Here is a 16,437-nt window from a genome sequence, read left to right as displayed (position 1 = left end):
AAACGTCCAAACATGTTTATCTGATCTAACCCTCCTTTGGATGAGTAAGCTATTAAGAGCTCCAACACAGAACTAAGGTTTTCATGATGGAAAACGTGTGTGTAGGGTGGAGACACAACAACTCATTGTACGCATCAAGTGGGGATAGATGTTTTTCAGAAAAGTAGGACCAGGAAACCTCTGGAGGGTTTGATAATAAATTCTTTGGACTTTAAAAGTTTTTATGGTAGGGAATGTTGATCTTTTCCATTAATACATTTATTTTTCCTGACTTTGACCCTGGAGTATCTAAAGTGGTGACACATGAGAAAGAAACAATGCCACCTTCATTGTACTGGTTATCTTAGGCCAGGCCTCTCCAGTGTTTTTCAGTCATATTTTGAAAGAACAACTTTGGTTGCGTGTGACCTTTTAACCTTTCCTTCTGATGAGCGAAAGAGTGTGATTATATGTACTGGATTTGTGAGCAAGAAGACAATGCGAAGTCTACACCTGAGGAGACACATGTTTATTAACTTTATATAATGTTATATAAGCAGCATAACTTTACATTAAGAACTAGAAATAAAGAGAGTGCCAAAGAAAACGCACTCATGGGTGTTCTTCAGTAAAAGTATGATTTATTGCAGTGATATGCAGAGGACATAAAAATACATATAACAAAGACAAGCCATCCAGTGCTGTTTACCTTGATGAATATCTAAATGTGCTATAAGATGCTGGAGTATTTAAGAGAAGGAGTTTATTGAATGTATGCAAAATCCATCCATGCAAGAGCTTAAGAAAAAATGCAGCATGTTATTTTTCAATGCATTGCATTCATTTCACCTGATACTCTACATGATTCATTCTTCTCTGCAAGGAATATTGAATGTTCACATGAGTTTATCTGCACAGAGTGATGTGAATGTCAGAAACCAGCCCTCAGACGATGTTGAACTCGCACACGGAAGCCTTTTCAGCTCGGCAACTCTCATCGAACCACTTTCCGTTGGCTGTGGTGGAGAGGATGCCACAGTTCTGGCTGCGGCCTCCGTCTGGCTGCAGGGTGATCTCCGTCTCCCAGTTCTTGAAGCGCACGCTGGAGCCTGATTGGTCCAGCCACTGGCCGTCGGTCACCATGTCATTGATGCCCAACCAAATCTGCTCCTCCGGGCCGATGCTCTGACGTACGTAGCTGTAGAGCTGGTCGTTCTCGTCTCCTGTCAGAGGAGTGCTCAGACTGCCTCCCTTGGCGAAGCAGTCTTCGCTGGCTGCGTGGAAGGTCTTCTTCACCGGGTCAGCCAGGAAACACTTGCCGAGGATCTTGGTGCCTCGCAGACAGACTTAAGAGGGAAATGAGGAGAAAATCAATGTGGCTCAGTTGTTATTGTTCTCCATCACTGGAAATATGTTGAATTATATTCTGTCTTGTTGCTGTTTTGAAATATACTTATTGAGCTGTATTTTTTCTATACTTATTCATTAAGTGAGCTATTTTCCCCAAATACCTGTCTGTAAAGCTTGCTGCTCTTTCAGCAGATTCAGCTCTTGAACAATGTCAGCAATCTGTTTCTTCAGCTCCTCAATTGCAGCACTGTTTGCAGAGTCTGTTAAAGAGGCAGAAAAATGCAAAATGTTTTCTAAAGCATAGTGCATTCAGTATCGCTGACAAACTCTCACATAGTAGTTCAGTGTGGTAAGTCTCTAAAAGTCATGAATGGATTAAACAGTAAGGAAATTGCTGTCATATCCAATGTCAAGTTAATAACCTACCTTTCTTTCCATCCCGTTTCTTTGATGGGGTCTGCTGCAACGTGCAGTGTGTCAGCAGGAGAAGGCAGAACATCAACCGAAGCCCTGGAGCATCCATAATACTTGGAAAAAAGGTTTAAATCCTCCGTAAAGAAACTGTTTTTGTTGCAGCAGCACAAAAAGGCTCCTCACAGCTCTGAGTGTTGGCCAGAAACAGGCTGTTGTGTTTTACACGCCCGGGGTGGTGGCACAGAGTTGAATGAGGAAATCTAATCTGAGAGCGAACAAATGTTTTACAGATGTTTAACAGACGTCAGTGTTGCTTTTGAAACGCTGAAGGGAGATGGATGGTGAGCAGGGCTTTGCGGAGTTTAACAAACAAGCGTGACTCAGGTTCCATATGTTTGTAGGTTAACTATAAATTACAGCAGAGTCTTATCTGTCTCTCTATGTGTGGTGTGTCACTTCTGTTACATAAACAGATATTCATTTGTACGCTCATCAGTTATCTGCATCTGTCTTTGCGGCTTTAAGAGCAACAAACAGTTTTGCCTTCTCTTAGTTGCTCCTCAGCGAGCTGGACGAGGTGCAGCTGACACATGGCAGAGACTTATATAATGAGACTGTTGTGATTTTAACTTTTGTTTAAGTTTCATCGATGTTCTCTGTCAAACTAGTCTTCACTAGAGACTTTCTGTGATCTCTGCCAGAACTGTCCTTTAAATGTTTAGTGATCCAACATTTCACTCTGAATACACACACCTCACAGCAAATAACAAATTAAAGTGATGCAATAAAGAGATCCGCTTCCAAACATGAGCCGATACACTAAATAATAATACAGGTTTCATCCTGTTATGCTCAAAGATAAACAAAGATCATAAGGGTAATTTACCTAAATCCATCTGTATTTAATCCATTCAGGGAAAAAGCCTTGTTGCTTACAAAGAAGCGTTAATTATTTAAGTGGGTTGAGTCTATACCTTCTGTGAACGTGTAATATAGTTAAATATTTAGGATCAAGGCTGAGTGTTGATTTGCAGGCTTGATGGTTTGAGCGATGATCCTGAGACATAGACTGTTGTTATAAGCAATGCAAATCAAAAAACATGGAGCAAAGGTCCAAAATGTCAACGCAAAGATTAAGCACAAGGTGTCAGCCGGCGAACTACCACTGAGGACTGTCATCAATCTGGCAGAGAGAGGGTGAAGATCCAGGTTTTAGAAACTGAGGATGATGAGGCTGATGGAAGGCAGGTGTGCTGGCTGGGTGGTTGACGAGCTGATGAACCACAGGTGAGTGAAAATAGACTTGGGGCTGATTAAGGAGAACCACACACATACACACTCATAGACAATACACAGACAGGGAAAATGATGGAACCTCTTTCTCCAATACCTCTGATTTAGTTTGTTTATAGCTGTGTATATATTTATACCTGTTTTTTTTTTGTAACTTTATTTTTATCTTTTATTATTTATTGGACTATACTATCTACATATGTATGTGCTGCTGGTTACCTGAATTCTTTGTATGTTACATTTTGTAAATAAAAAAAAGTATATATCTGTAGAATAGGGCTTTATTTTTCACTTCTTACTTTACACCATACTACTCTATAATGTTTTGTCTTGCATGTTATTAAAATTTATTTTACAAGGCTTTGTTTCTTCATTATTGTGTGTTAATTGTTTGCATGTCTATTGTGAAATTAATGACATACATGGAGACAAAGACAAAGGTGTGGTTTTTATCAATATATTTGAAAGAACATATTAACAAAATAAATTAACAAAGAATCAGGTTCTGCAAGTAGTCAGGCAATTTGACATCCCTTGAAAATAAGTCATTTATAATGTACAAAAGTTCAGGCGAAGGCAGTTTGCACGTATAACTCGGATACATACAGAATAATAAGCTGCCCTGTGCGCAGCAGGCACGTCGACGCTCGAGTCTCTGATTCAGAGATCCAGTCAGCGTTCAGAAAGTACAAACAGTGCATGTGTCACAATTCAGTATTCAGTCAAATGCATAGTTAGTTAGTTAATTCATTTCAGTCCAAACTACTTCACCTCGACCATCAACACTTTAGCTTCCATAGAATAATAATGATGATGTGTGTTTTGTTCTGCTGCTACATGGAAGGCTGTGCTTATATGATGGTTTTACATAATGTAAAGCAAACTAGTTTTAGTTAATTAACTAATTTATCTATTATTATTCAGTATATTTTATGCATCTGTATCCTGTTCCTTCCATCCCTCTGATCAGTCTCATGTGCTGCTGTTTCCTCCTGGGGATCAATCGTACTTTACTGTTTATACTTTCACAGTTTTTCTGCGTTGAAAGCTCTTTTTATAATTCTCTATAACTGCAACTTACACTTGCTTTGTGCGTTTGTTATTGCTCAGTGGCTAGTGAAGCACCACAGGTAAATACAAAGCCCTTTGCATTGTTTCTTGGATCTTTTGACCAACAAGCAGAGCTCAGTTTCCAAACAGTGCAGCTTCTATGCGAGGATATATCTATCTAGGTATTTTCCGTATAATCTAACACTTTTAAGCATTTCCTTAACGGTGCAAGAAAATTAAAAACACTGAAAAAAGTTTAAAATTCACAGGAACACACAAGGTTGGCAAAATCACAATGCTCAACACAAAATAAATACAGCTAAGTGAATAAAATAACACAAAGAAACAAGTTTTGAGGTAAAAACATGCAAGAATAAATTAAGTGTGCTTCATGTCTTCATAAAATACAATGAGTCCTCTTCATCTTGTTGCCATGGTAAACTATCTGAAGCCTCAGCAGAGCGTTGGGCACCGTCCCTCTGGTCTACGTTGGACAAAGCACTGTAATAACAGTAGAGATTAATATTAGCAGAGCTATGAATGACAAGGAATGAAGCTTCAGTATGAGACGATCAGAATAAATCACAAAGTGGGAGATAAAGAAAGGAAAAACAAAAGGAAAATCTGAATTTTAGCACATCAGTTAGTGCTGATGGCAAATCTATTTGTGAAGTAAGGTGGGTGAAGATAAATACTTGCAGGCTAAGGAGTGCTAATGACTAATGAGGATAAAACTGTGTCTTAAATGTAAACAGCTGGGTACAAAGAGCCTTAATGTGTGTGGCAGTGAGTCATTGTCAGTGAGTCCTGATACCAAACGAGGGATCAACCATGCTGCAGACAGTCACCGTGGGGAGAGGTGGTGTTAAGTGCAAAGGAGAACATCAGGGTCAGACTGCACTACAGCTCAGTGGTAGAGAGGGGGCGCTCTCCCAATGTGAGCGGCAACAACCACAAAGGTGCACATCACATGTGAAACAAACCTCTCCATCCATCGCTCACACCAGAGCTAGTGAGCGTGAGGCAGCGTTTAGTCAGATCGTGAGAAGTAGAGAAAGAAAACATGAAAACAGAACACATGTGAAAGAAGGGACACGAAAAAGAGAGTGCAAGTGTTTTTACCGAGAGGACCTGAAGAACCATAAAGTACAATATTTTACTGTGATTTTCTAAAGCACAGGTGGATTTTCTTGGCTTCAGGCAGCTTTTGACTAGTAAATTGTTAAAACAGCCGTTGTGGTTCTTTAACTTTACATTACCTTTACGTTATCGTGGTAAAGTTAAATTATTGGTATAAACGTGAATATTGTCACGTGAGGGACTTTAAAAGATGACTTTATCATGGCAGAGAAGTCAAAAATAGAGCCTGATTTTAAAAGTACAGGAATTATGTTGCTAATTTTTTATTTATTCACCTTGTATTTATGCAGGGGGACCTTTTGATTTATGATTACCTCATTTAAGATTGTTTGTTTGTTATTTCAAAAAGGATGCTCACAAAAAAACCTGTGTGTCCCATCAGTGGTGCAATAAAAATATTTGTTTCTAAAATAAATTAAAGCTAACGTGATTTTTTGATGATTATCAAGATAATATTGTGAATCGCATTTTCTTTTGGCCAGGATAAATGTGACTTGAATTTTCATATTGCCCAATGCCTAGTTTAGTAGTGTAGTAACAAAAAGAGGAGAAAAGCTCACCTTTGAGAATATAGTCTGTTAAGAGACTGGGCACCTTGTCACTGTCGTCTCTCATAGCTTGTAGAACTGCAAGTAAGCAGAAACAGAGTTGTGAATGGATCAATCACAGCCACTAAAATACAAGAAGGGCTGGTGCAGATGAAGGAACTCACTCTTAGTCAGGATCTGGAGGTCCTCAAGCGATGGAGGATGTCCCTTTTTTTCATAAGGGATGACTGTGGTCAAATACTGTAAGCCATCATAAAACGGAGACAGAGACAGGGAGTGAGTAACCCAGCAGAGATAAAAGGTTCTGTATGTGATGTTTCTGTGGGATGACGTTTCCATCAAAGTGTATATTTTCAGTAAAGAAAACAGGAAGATAAAGTTCAGCAGCTGAGAGAGAAATACACAGTAACCTGTTTGTCACTGCAGCCGCTTCCAAAAGTTTGCCGGAAGCTGTTCTGAATGACAGAGGAGATCCCCATGCTGAAGAGCTGAGGAGGAAGGAAGTAAAGCGGAGAAACAGGAGATGAGAGGACTGACCAAAGATGGAAAAACAGCGTGTCGGAAAACAAATACAGCGAGAAATGCAAGCATAGCGTGGAAAAAGGAAAACCTAAAGATATCACATGGTCTCATCAGAGACCAGAAGTGAAAGAGTGGAGCACTCACTGATCCGAGCGTCTTCTCCGCGTGGCCCTGCGACGTCCCAGCTCCGCCTTTAAGCTTCTTCTTCTTCTTCAGCAGCTCCCGGTGCTCCTTCTGTCTGTTTTGTACGTCGATGAGAGCCGAGATGAAGCTGTTCTTCACCTCTTTCTCAAAGTCCAGCTCGTCCCTGAGAGCCAGCTGCTGCACCAGCTCCTCTGAGAACATCCTGATGTTTGTCTCAGTCTCCCCCAGGCGTTCATTCAGCTGCGAAACACTAAGGGTCTTCACACCTGGGCCACACACACACATACACACACACACACACACACACACACACACATTGATGACATTATCAGGATTTACACTCTTTTGTAGTGATCATTTTCCAGGACTTTTTCAGTAAAGACCTACCTGATCCTCTATGTGGAAGTCTGATTGAAAAGATGTGCAGACTATGGCTATGACTCTACTATGACATCATCTGCTTAGAAATGATGACAAACTGATCATATAATAACATAATAATACAAACTACCACAGTTACGAGCCAGCAGTGGCTCTATATTTGAGGATAATGTAACTTACAATATTTTGAGTTGTCGCCACTAAAGTGGTAGCCTGCATGAGTTACCATGTGACTTTGTGGGTGTGTTCACAGTGTTTTCACAACATAGCAGCCTATTCAAAATACTCTCGTCCATAAACTACCATTTGAATGTTAATATGATCCTGAACATAACCGTTTTAGGGAGCTCTGATAGATAGACTTGTAGCTCTCCTTGGAAAATAGTAGAATGTTGAAATTATTTTCCAGAACAACACACTCACTTTCCATGTGTTTTCCTTTCCTTGAAAATTGTTTCCCTGGTATTCCAGGAACCGTGTTAACTGATTAAAGTGTAAGCCTGGCATTATTTTAGATTGTTATCAAAAATAATTATCCACAAATCCCATAAAAAGACCAAAACCAATGGTGCGTAAATTGCCCTTCCTTGTCAGCTGGTCTTAGTCCAAAGCTCAATCATTCCTACTGAAAACATAAATCATCAAACACTGGTCATTAATATTAAATTAAAAAAAGGTGAGTCATTTTTTTAAAACAGCTGGGCACTGTTGTTTTTAGAGAACATAAGGAAGTAAATATCATATTTGTTGTTGTCTAAGTAGGTGCTCTGGTTGTGTGGGATAAAGCCGAAATAAACTACAGCGTCAAGATTAATCGTAATAAAGGAACATGTCACCAAGTTATACGGTGTGGCTCAACAATGGGAGCTACATCAATCAATCACAAGTGACTGTGAGACACTACAGTGAAATCATCACATGAAAAACACTGCGATATATCGATACATTTGTCCTGATAGCATATCACAAGAACGCGTTTCATGATTCATCACTGCTAGTTCCTTCCTGATCAGTGGACACTCACTGGACTCGTAGCTGGGTCTCCTGGTGGAACGCTGGACGTCCAGCGAGAGCATGGAGAGGTCTGACTGAGAGGGATTGGGCCCTTCCTCTATGTCAGGAGAGTCCTGCATCATCTCCTCTATCTCCTCGATAACCTGCACAGAGCACCAGCACACACATCAGAAAGGCAGCACTCACAATAAATTACCCAGCAAGCAGCAGTTATTAGGCAGGATTTCATCCAAGTGAAGCTGCTGACACTGTGTGGCAACATCTGGGATAAACTACACTGGAGATAAATGCCTAACGGTAACTTACCTGCTCTGCTGTGAAGAGGGGCTCCTCTGCGAGACAGGAGACGATGATGGAGTGCATGTCCAGCTGCTCCCTCAGCTCCTCATCGTCAGAGAGCTCCACCGTGACATCAGTCTTTCTCTGGCCAGGAACAGAATCGAGGGAGGGAATTTAATCAAAGCGCTAAACCCTGGCACAATGAATATTTGAGATTTGTGAGATGAGTGGAAAAGAGATTTAGGGAGGGAGGGAGGGACGGGGGCAGGGGTTGAAGGGAAAGTGGGACAGAGATGGGATGGGAGGGGGGATGTCACTCACGGGTTTCTCCTCCAGGTCGAATGTGGCGACGTGGAGGGAACATGTTCGAGACTGTTTCCAATCCACCGGCATCACACGCCCATAGTTACTGGTCAAAACCTTCCAGATTCTGTGGAGGAACAAAACATTTCAGTCCTGAATGCTAAATTTTGCTGACAGTATTTAAGTTCAGTTTACTTGTCATAGTGAGTACTACTACGTCTGTAAAAGCAGTCTGGAGAGAGCTTTCTTAAAACTGAGAAGATATCCCTCAGACTTCAGGAAATGGAGACATGGAGTTTGACATTTACCAGCAGAAGAAGTAATCAAAAGGTGTTGGTGAACTGCATTATGGGAAATGTAGTATTGGGTGTTAAGGGGGGATAACTGAGGGCACATTTGGCACATTATAACTGGAGCACCCCTTTAATAGCACAATCCACAAATGTCACAATCAGATTAAACTGCGTTTAAGTGGAAGTATAATCCTCAACAGAGCTTTTAAAGTTGAAAATGCCCTGACACATGAAGGGCACCACAGAAGCCCAAAGCTAGTGCCAGTGACAATGTTTCATGTTTGTAAAGTGTTTATTTCACTGTGCACACTGTTAACTAAGCACATTCAATGCCGTTGGGATTGTAATGCACTTTTGTAACATTATATATCATCATATTTAAATGTAACATATTTTATTATGATAAAAGACAATAAATAGATTATCAAAATAGTTGCAGATTAATTTCCTAATGATCAACTAATCATTTAATGGCCTGACCATTTCAGCTCTTAAAAATCCTTATTTAGGGTATTTTGGTAATAACAATATTCATGAGGATAACATACAAGTTAAAACAATAACACATATGGGCCTACAAGCATAAAAACCACCAGTGCAAATTTCAAATAAACTAAATACAAACAAACTATTACTTTTCAGTCCACTCATATATCGGCCAATATCTGTTTTTATAAGCAATTTAGGGTCAGACACCGATATGGTGGCAGTGGTGCCTAGGGATTTTGGGCCCCATGCACAAAATTTTTTGTGTAATGAATGGATCTTACATTCCCAGTCATGTTGATTATATGTTAGTTAATAATATCAGACATCATCATTATTTTGGGCCCCCTCCATCAAAAGATGGTGGCAGTGGTCTCTGTCACTATAGACCATTTATATATAAAAAATAAATCTTAAACTAGTAAATGAAATGTCCCATTTGCAGATAACATGCCTTTATATGACTTTAGCAACCTGCAGCAGTGAGTTAAAGCCTAAACATGCACATTATATATATATATATATGCACATAAACAAAGCAGGCCGTAAACAAAACCCTCACTCGTCCTCCTCCAGCAGCGAGTCCTCCGTCACCACCGGAGCGATGCTGCCCGTTTTGGCGTTACATTTTCGGAAGCACACAGATAACTTCTCGTCAAAATCGTCCACCAGGTCCTCGGTGCACCGGAGAGCTCCGTTTCCCTCCGGGGAGGAGAAGCAGAAGTCTCGGAGCTGGTGGGTATCACCATCATCCGAGAGGATCCGGTCTGAAACCATGCTCAATGCACCTAAAACCGGCCAGTCGTCGTCGAAATGTGCGGTGGGTGCAGCCATAGCCCGGACCAGCCTAATAGGGTTAAAGCCGGATGAGCAGCAGGCCTCAGCATCCTCTCTGAACCGGACAGTGTGGCTGCACCGACCGGGGCCGACTAGTGGCTGACCGAGCAACCGGACCAGAGGACCGTGAAGGCACCACTGTTCAGTCCCTATGAGAGTTTGGACATCAAAACAATATTTCAAAGCATGAAAAAAAAAAAAACACACAGTGTGCCTCATTATTCATTTCATTAATGTCCCATTTAAATATATATTTATTTTCTTGTTTCATGCATAAGAAACGAGGCAGTCATTAAAAAAAAAAAGGCAAAATAAGAGTTGCATGATAAAGAAGTACTACCCTTGTAGCACTTATTGCATTCATATTAGTTTACTGCACTTATCCTATTTGTAGTAGTTTGTAGCACTTATTATATTCGTATTAGTCTGTTGCAATTATTGTATTCATAGTAATTTGCCTCTGCACTATACTTTTGCTCTGGTTTATGCTTTAAGATGCTTGTTTAAGAAAGGAGATGCACTTATGACTTCTGGTGACTAGTAGTTCTCTTGAATACCTATGTTGAATACACTTATTGTAAGTCTCTTTGGATAAAAGCGTCTGCTAAATGACTGTAATGTAATGTAATGTAATGTAATGTAATAAAGTGTGAGAGAGACACAGACAGAGTGACTGGTGGGAGCAGCGACCTCCTGCAGATGAAACATGAACTACAGGCATCACTTCATTCTACAGCACCAGTTGCTCGCCTATGTTTCTAATGGCAACGGACTCCAAACACAGTGAAAACACAGGAAGCCTGTGAAGAAGAATCTGCTCGATCCAAGTTAAGGAAACTCAGCCCATCCAGTCTCTGGTGAGATGAGCTCACCTCTGTCCATGCTGAAGAAAACGAGGCGCACTCCCCTGCAGGGCCCTCTGGATGAGTGGTAGGTTGTTTACTAGGAACACATCAAGCTGCTGGATAACTTCAGTGTTCATCTGTCAGAAAGTAATAGATCATTCAACTGTGTTTGTCCTGCAGGAGCAGACAAAAAGTGCCTCTGAGGAGGAACATGTTAAAAGGTAGGTTTGTAGTCCAGTTTAATACTAAACATGAAGACACCAGAACAGCACTTATCACCAGTGGTGGAGGGAGGATTCACATGTTTAAATTACATAGTAAAATTAGGTTAAACCAGGACAAAGATCACATGGTATCTAAATTAAAGTGACTATTCTACAATTATATATTATATCATCAGATTATCATTATTCATGCATTAGCAGCATTTTACTGCTATCTTTTTAACAATGTTATGTTAAAGCATTATTATTATTATTATTATTATTATTATTATTATTATTATTATTATATTATTTTATATTCCTTTATTGATCCCCATGGGGAAATTCGGGTGTTGCAGCAGCTCAACTACATAGAAACAGATAATAAATACACATATTATACAATAAAATAAAAATAAAAAAAATAAGAAATAAGAATAAAAATAACAAATAAATATAAAAATGTACAGTATATCCACATGGGGGGGGTGGTCAGCATGTTGACAGACTGTGGTCTCCGCTGTTGTTGTACAGTCTGATGGCAGTGGGCACAAATGAGCGTCTGAAGCTCCGTCCTGCTCTTTGGTAGAATCAGCCGATGGCTGAAAGAGCTGCCCAGCTGCCACAGTTCCTCATGGAGAGGGTGAGAGGGATTGTCCAGGATGGCTCCGAGTTTGGCCTTCATCCTCCTCTCACCCACTGACTCCAGACTGTCCAGCTCCAGACCCACCACAGAGCTGGCTTTCCTCACCAGCTTGTTGAGTTTGTTGGCATCTCCAGTCCTGATGCCACCACCCCAGCACGCTACAGCGAAGAAGAGGGCGCTGGCTACCACAGACTGGTAGAATGCCTTGAGCAGTTTATTGCACACATTGAACGACCTCAGCCTCCTCAGGAAGAACAGCCTGCTCTGTCCTTTCCTGTAGAGGGCATCAGTGTTGTGTGTCCAGTCCAGTTTATTGTTTATCTGCACCCCAAGGTACTTGTAGGACTCAACCCTCTCCACTTCCCCTCCCTGAATGAAAACAGGGACAGGGGGGCTTCTGTTCCTCTGGTAGTCCACCACAAGCTCCTTGGTCTTGCTGATGTTGAGCTTCAGGTGGTGCATGCAACTAGTTATTCCTTGCATCAATCAGCTGATTATTATTTGGTTTTTAAAACATTAGAAATATATAGAAATGCACCTCACTATTACCCAGAGCTCACAGTGATACCTTCACATTGCTTCACACAAATAATAATAATTAAAATCATCACATTTGACAAGCTGGGACCATGAAAATGTTGGTATATTTGATGAAAAATGATTCGATTAATTTTCTGTCAATTGACTAATTGATTAATGTAAAATAATTGTTTCAGCTGTTTGATAGTTTAATTTATATCAAAGCATCATATGTGATGAGTTCTTAATATGTTTGTACATAAAGTCAAATAGTTACAGTGGACTAAAAAGTAGAATATGTCCCTCTTAAACGTATTACGTTTAAGAGGGACATTACGTGTCATGAAAAAGATTATTACGTGTCATGAAAAAGATAATTCTCAAGTACTGTACTGTGCAAGTACCACAAATTTGTACTTAAATACGATAGAGTAAATATACTTAGTTACATTCCACCATTGACTAGCACACTACGCTGACAGATTTTTGATTTATGCATATTCATGAGTTGCGTGTTGTTTTTCCTCAGAATTTCAGGCTGCATTGGCTAATGATGATGATAATGATGATGATGATGATGAATCCTCTGATATCACTCCTCCTCTGACCTGTCACACCACAGCCAATGACGGCGCCACTTCAAAGTCAAAAGTCCCATCGAAGAAAGGTAAAAGTTAACACAACATTTTTAATCCCAAAGCAAAGTATATCCTCTCTTACTTATTGTTAAACAAACAACATTTTAGCTCACTTTATAAAAAGATAAACATTTGAAAAATGCAAAGGATGCTTTTACATACTTTAAGACTCTGATATTTAGGTGCTCCACCGAGCGACTTTGAGCTGATGTCTGCCATGATGCAACGGGTCAGCCTGCTGGAGAACATAGTGAAGAGCCAAGCACAGGAGATTGAGCGCAAGGTGAAAACACACACCTCCGCCCCATGAACATTAAACTATAAAACAGACATCTTTCAAACATCTCACTTTAAATTTCTTCTAAAAAGGATAAGAGGATTTCAGTGTTGGAGGCAAAGCTGAGGTTTCCGAAAGAATCAGGTAACGTATACAGACCTCAGTTAGATTTACACTGAATTTGTAACTAAAAAGGTTTGATTGTGTCCACATCTTGGCTGTGTGTGGATTTAGAGAGCGACCATGATCTGAGTGGACGAGTCAACCTTGAGAGAAAGTGCCAACAACTGCAGAATCAAGTGTGTGAAATGGATGTAGGTTGATTTAATAAAACATTTCATTAATATGTCTATACTGTGACTACATTATACTAAATTCTGCTGACCCTCATCTTCCAGAGCTTTCTGAATGACTACGGTTTGATCTGGCTGGGAGATGGTGAGAGCTGTGACTCGGCTGAAAGTGAGCAGCCAGGTAGTCTCCATCTGCGCTCATCTTTACAGGCTAAACATTTACCTTGCATAGAGCTATGACGTCAACGTGCTTTCTACCTAAAATGATTCCTAACATGGTGGGTATATTTACCTTGCAAGACACCTCTGTGGTCAGGAGCTTCAACATGAACTTTGACCTCGTGCTGCAGAGCATCAGGGAGCTGAACATCCTGGCAGGGGAGGGAGAGTGTTTTGTAAAATCGACAGCCACGGGGGCACAACTGGCCAAGAAGGATCCTATTCAGCTGGGTCTCTACCGCAACGGCATCGTCATGTTTGACGGTCCTTTCCGCTCTTATCGGGAGATCAGCACCCAGGTTAGCTAACGGAAGTTGAACAGGAAATAATTCAACATTTAAACCTGGATTTGTTTGTGGTTCCTAACCCTGTTTCTTTGGCCTTTGCAGCGGTGCATGCAAGATCTCATGGACGGGTATTTTCCAACTGAGCTTCAAGAAAGATTTCCAGATGGTGTGCCCTTTGAGGTTTGTTTCTATTTTTCAGTGAGCAAATGTTACGTGCGACTTTGCTACTTCTTAAAATGTTTTTGTGCAGGTTCATGACAGGCGAGACCAGGATTTTATCTCCAGGCTACCTTGGAATAAGTTTCCTGGTGAAGGACAGGCAATTCGTGGAGAGAAAGATGAATCAGTGAATGCCGTCAGCTCTCAGTTACCCGGTCTGTCCTGCACACACATCACACCGATACAATCAATATACAGATCTGAGGTGGAACTCCTCAGTCTTATTCTCATGTTTTCTTACCGCCACAGGCAGGAAGTTGAGCACGGACCAGTTCCTGAACAAGTTACCAAAAGTGGTAGTGAAGGCTGGTTGTGTGATTGACATCAGGGACTCACTGAGGGCTGTCCTGCAGGTGAGCATCCAGCAGGGAGGATCCTCTCATTCTGAGGATGCCTACTTACCAAAAGTGTTCGTACCTTCAAAAAATGCCTGTCTGTGCTTGTACTGAACCTCCACTCACCTCAGTATGCTCATTATCTAACAAGTACTTTCACTAGGGTTCATCTGATGCACAGAGCAGCAACTCCCTGATTCTCGTAGACACTCCGGCACTGCAAGGGATACGAGAGAGGTATTAAAAATGTTATAACTGATATATAAAAAAATATATATACATACCATCAGTTCTGTTGCCCAAACCTACGAATTTGGAGTAAATTAAAAAATGTTGCAGTTTTAGAATATTTCCATTTGATCTAAAGGAATGGTCAAAAAAAAAAAGTAAAGCATTTTGACTTTAATAAGTTCTTTCAGTGTAAGATACAAGACATAATGTTTTCTGGTGTCCATCAGTGTTCAAATCATTTTCCATTTCTGCAATCATGTAGAGGTTACAAGTGAAAACGGGGATTATGGGGTTAAAGGAATTACTAGATCCAAGATCACACTACATGATGAAGAGGCTGATTCAAATACTGATTTGGCCACAGCAGCTGATTGTCAAGACTGTAGAGATTACTGTATGCACTGGTCTGAAAAATAGGCCATGTCACCGTGGACAGCCAGCACTCGTTAGCTTGTGATCGGCTTCTGTTACCTCCTAGAGGAGTCTGAGCCAGTAAAATACCAAGTATGTTTTGAATCTAATGCCGTACACTGCAGCTGGGTTACACTCCATGTAATGAATCTCCCATTGGTTGTTTACCATCTCTAGACTGCGGACATCCAGTCCTGACCGGCCTGCATCTGCCCGTGATGTCATCACACTGAAGGTGAAATCAGAGGACGGAAATCATACTTACATACTGAAAATGTGCTCCTCAGAGACGATGGGTCACCTGCGACAGCATCTGGACAAACACAGGTGAGATCGCTGACAAAGAATCTCTCGGTTAGCTTCTGTCTTTACAACATGTGACACTGGTTCCTTGTATTTTCTTTATTACAGAGGAGGTGGACTCTCTGGTTATGACATCATCAGTGCGTACCCACAGTGCTGCTTTGACGACGACAGCCAGACAGTACAATCATGTGGACTCACGACTAATGCGACTCTGCTGCTACGAAAGAGGCAACACCCTCATTCACTGACTGAAGTCAATAAAATGCAAATATAAACAGGTTTTGTATCGGTTTTCTTCACAGCAGTCATTTTGACTCGTCATAGTAGAAAAGCACAGGTGTCACTAATCACATTAACGATGGCTCAGTACTATTTAAGTGTCCCAGCAGGTCCTGACAATGAACCAGCATGCAAAAAATACCCCCAACCCTGACCCCTGACCGGGACTGTTTTTATGCTACGTAACACGAGTACAGGGATTGCTGTGCCTCTAAAGACTGGGTGGTGGTCCACTGTGACTGAATCAATGTAACCGATAGCGGAAACACAACATTTCATAACACTGACGGAAGAAACCATATTTAACGTGGATGGATGGATCATGTCATGGTCGATATCCGATCTGCTGATAGTTGAGATGAAATGGAAAATGCATTTTTAACCCTTTTAGATCACATCCCCGGTCATATTGTGCACCTAATGGACATTATATTTGCAGAACATTACAAAAAAGTAAATGTCTTTGTATTTTTATATCAAAAAGCTGATAATCTTCTCTTCCTGTAAAAAAAAAAAAAGAAATGATGTGTGCTTACATAAGCTAGAAACAAATAATTTGGTGACATTCAACCTTCTGGTGAAGGGGCAACTTTGAGTAAAAAGAGGTGTGCGTGGAGCCACAGTCCTCTGCAACAAGCTACATTTCAAGACCTTTTTAGCAGTCCTGTCATATGAAAGTATTTTGTTAAAACATCC

The 16,437-nt window shown here is 40.7% G+C and overlaps 3 protein-coding genes across 4 annotated transcripts; 1 reads left to right on the top strand and 2 right to left on the bottom strand.

The window, feature by feature from the left end:
- Window positions 1-683: 683 nt before the first annotated feature.
- clec3ba (C-type lectin domain family 3, member Ba) lies at window positions 684-2,675 on the bottom strand. 2 transcript variants are annotated; one of them, XM_054622140.1, is made up of 4 exons: window positions 2,630-2,675; window positions 1,756-1,856; window positions 1,491-1,589; window positions 684-1,325 (listed from the first exon to the last, which is right to left on the bottom strand). In XM_054622140.1, the coding sequence occupies exons 2-4, from the start codon at window positions 1,850-1,852 to the stop codon at window positions 925-927; spliced, it is 597 nt and encodes a 198-aa protein (XP_054478115.1). In that variant the 5' UTR covers window positions 1,853-1,856; window positions 2,630-2,675; the 3' UTR covers window positions 684-924. The 2 variants fall into 2 exon arrangements, with proteins under 2 accessions (XP_054478115.1, XP_054478114.1); XM_054622139.1 differs by lacking the exon at window positions 2,630-2,675 and having other exon boundaries at window positions 1,756-2,569.
- A 1,824-nt stretch (window positions 2,676-4,499) lies between these two features.
- On the bottom strand, window positions 4,500-10,030 carry fez2a (fasciculation and elongation protein zeta 2a). The gene is made up of 9 exons (XM_054622215.1): window positions 9,759-10,030; window positions 8,436-8,544; window positions 8,142-8,258; window positions 7,846-7,978; window positions 6,441-6,706; window positions 6,185-6,262; window positions 5,939-6,014; window positions 5,787-5,852; window positions 4,500-4,587 (listed from the first exon to the last, which is right to left on the bottom strand). The coding sequence occupies exons 1-9, from the start codon at window positions 10,028-10,030 to the stop codon at window positions 4,571-4,573; spliced, it is 1,134 nt and encodes a 377-aa protein (XP_054478190.1). The 3' UTR covers window positions 4,500-4,570.
- Window positions 10,031-10,895: 865 nt separating this feature from the next.
- Window positions 10,896-15,736, top strand: ubxn11 (UBX domain protein 11). Its single transcript, XM_054621238.1, has 14 exons — window positions 10,896-10,960; window positions 11,062-11,099; window positions 12,776-12,913; window positions 13,067-13,167; window positions 13,254-13,305; window positions 13,396-13,475; window positions 13,560-13,647; window positions 13,737-13,972; window positions 14,063-14,140; window positions 14,211-14,334; window positions 14,429-14,532; window positions 14,678-14,751; window positions 15,334-15,483; window positions 15,568-15,736. Exons 1-14 carry the CDS (start codon window positions 10,896-10,898, stop codon window positions 15,734-15,736), a joined length of 1,497 nt encoding a protein of 498 aa, XP_054477213.1.
- Window positions 15,737-16,437: the final 701 nt, after the last annotated feature.

The sequence above is a fragment of the Anoplopoma fimbria genome, chromosome 20 (assembly GCF_027596085.1).
Source record: "Anoplopoma fimbria isolate UVic2021 breed Golden Eagle Sablefish chromosome 20, Afim_UVic_2022, whole genome shotgun sequence".
Lineage (NCBI taxonomy): Eukaryota > Metazoa > Chordata > Actinopteri > Perciformes > Anoplopomatidae > Anoplopoma > Anoplopoma fimbria.
Note: the sequence above shows the minus strand (reverse complement) of the source record. Positions and strands in the feature narration are given on the sequence as shown.

What these genes read in the sequence shown, in the direction of transcription:
- clec3ba (XM_054622140.1), bottom strand. Translation starts at nt 1,852, where the DNA reads ATGGATGCTCCAGGGCTTCGGTTGATGTTCTGCCTTCTCCTGCTGACA. An exon ending in GAAACGGGATGGAAAGAAAG is followed by an intron (nt 1,590 to 1,755) that starts GTAGGTTATTAA and finishes CCTCTTTAACAG; the next exon opens with ACTCTGCAAACAGTGCTGCA. An exon ending in GCAGCAAGCTTTACAGACAG is followed by an intron (nt 1,326 to 1,490) that starts GTATTTGGGGAA and finishes TTCCCTCTTAAG; the next exon opens with TCTGTCTGCGAGGCACCAAG.
- fez2a (XM_054622215.1), bottom strand. Translation starts at nt 10,030, where the DNA reads ATGGCTGCACCCACCGCACATTTCGACGACGACTGGCCGGTTTTAGGT. An exon ending in CCCTCTTCACAGCAGAGCAG is followed by an intron (nt 7,979 to 8,141) that starts GTAAGTTACCGT and finishes TGCTCTGTGCAG; the next exon opens with GTTATCGAGGAGATAGAGGA. An exon ending in CGGAGAAGACGCTCGGATCA is followed by an intron (nt 6,263 to 6,440) that starts GTGAGTGCTCCA and finishes CTTCCTCCTCAG; the next exon opens with CTCTTCAGCATGGGGATCTC.
- ubxn11 (XM_054621238.1), top strand. Translation starts at nt 10,896, where the DNA reads ATGAGCTCACCTCTGTCCATGCTGAAGAAAACGAGGCGCACTCCCCTG. An exon ending in CAGATGGTGTGCCCTTTGAG is followed by an intron (nt 14,141 to 14,210) that starts GTTTGTTTCTAT and finishes GTTTTTGTGCAG; the next exon opens with GTTCATGACAGGCGAGACCA. An exon ending in CGTCAGCTCTCAGTTACCCG is followed by an intron (nt 14,335 to 14,428) that starts GTCTGTCCTGCA and finishes TTACCGCCACAG; the next exon opens with GCAGGAAGTTGAGCACGGAC.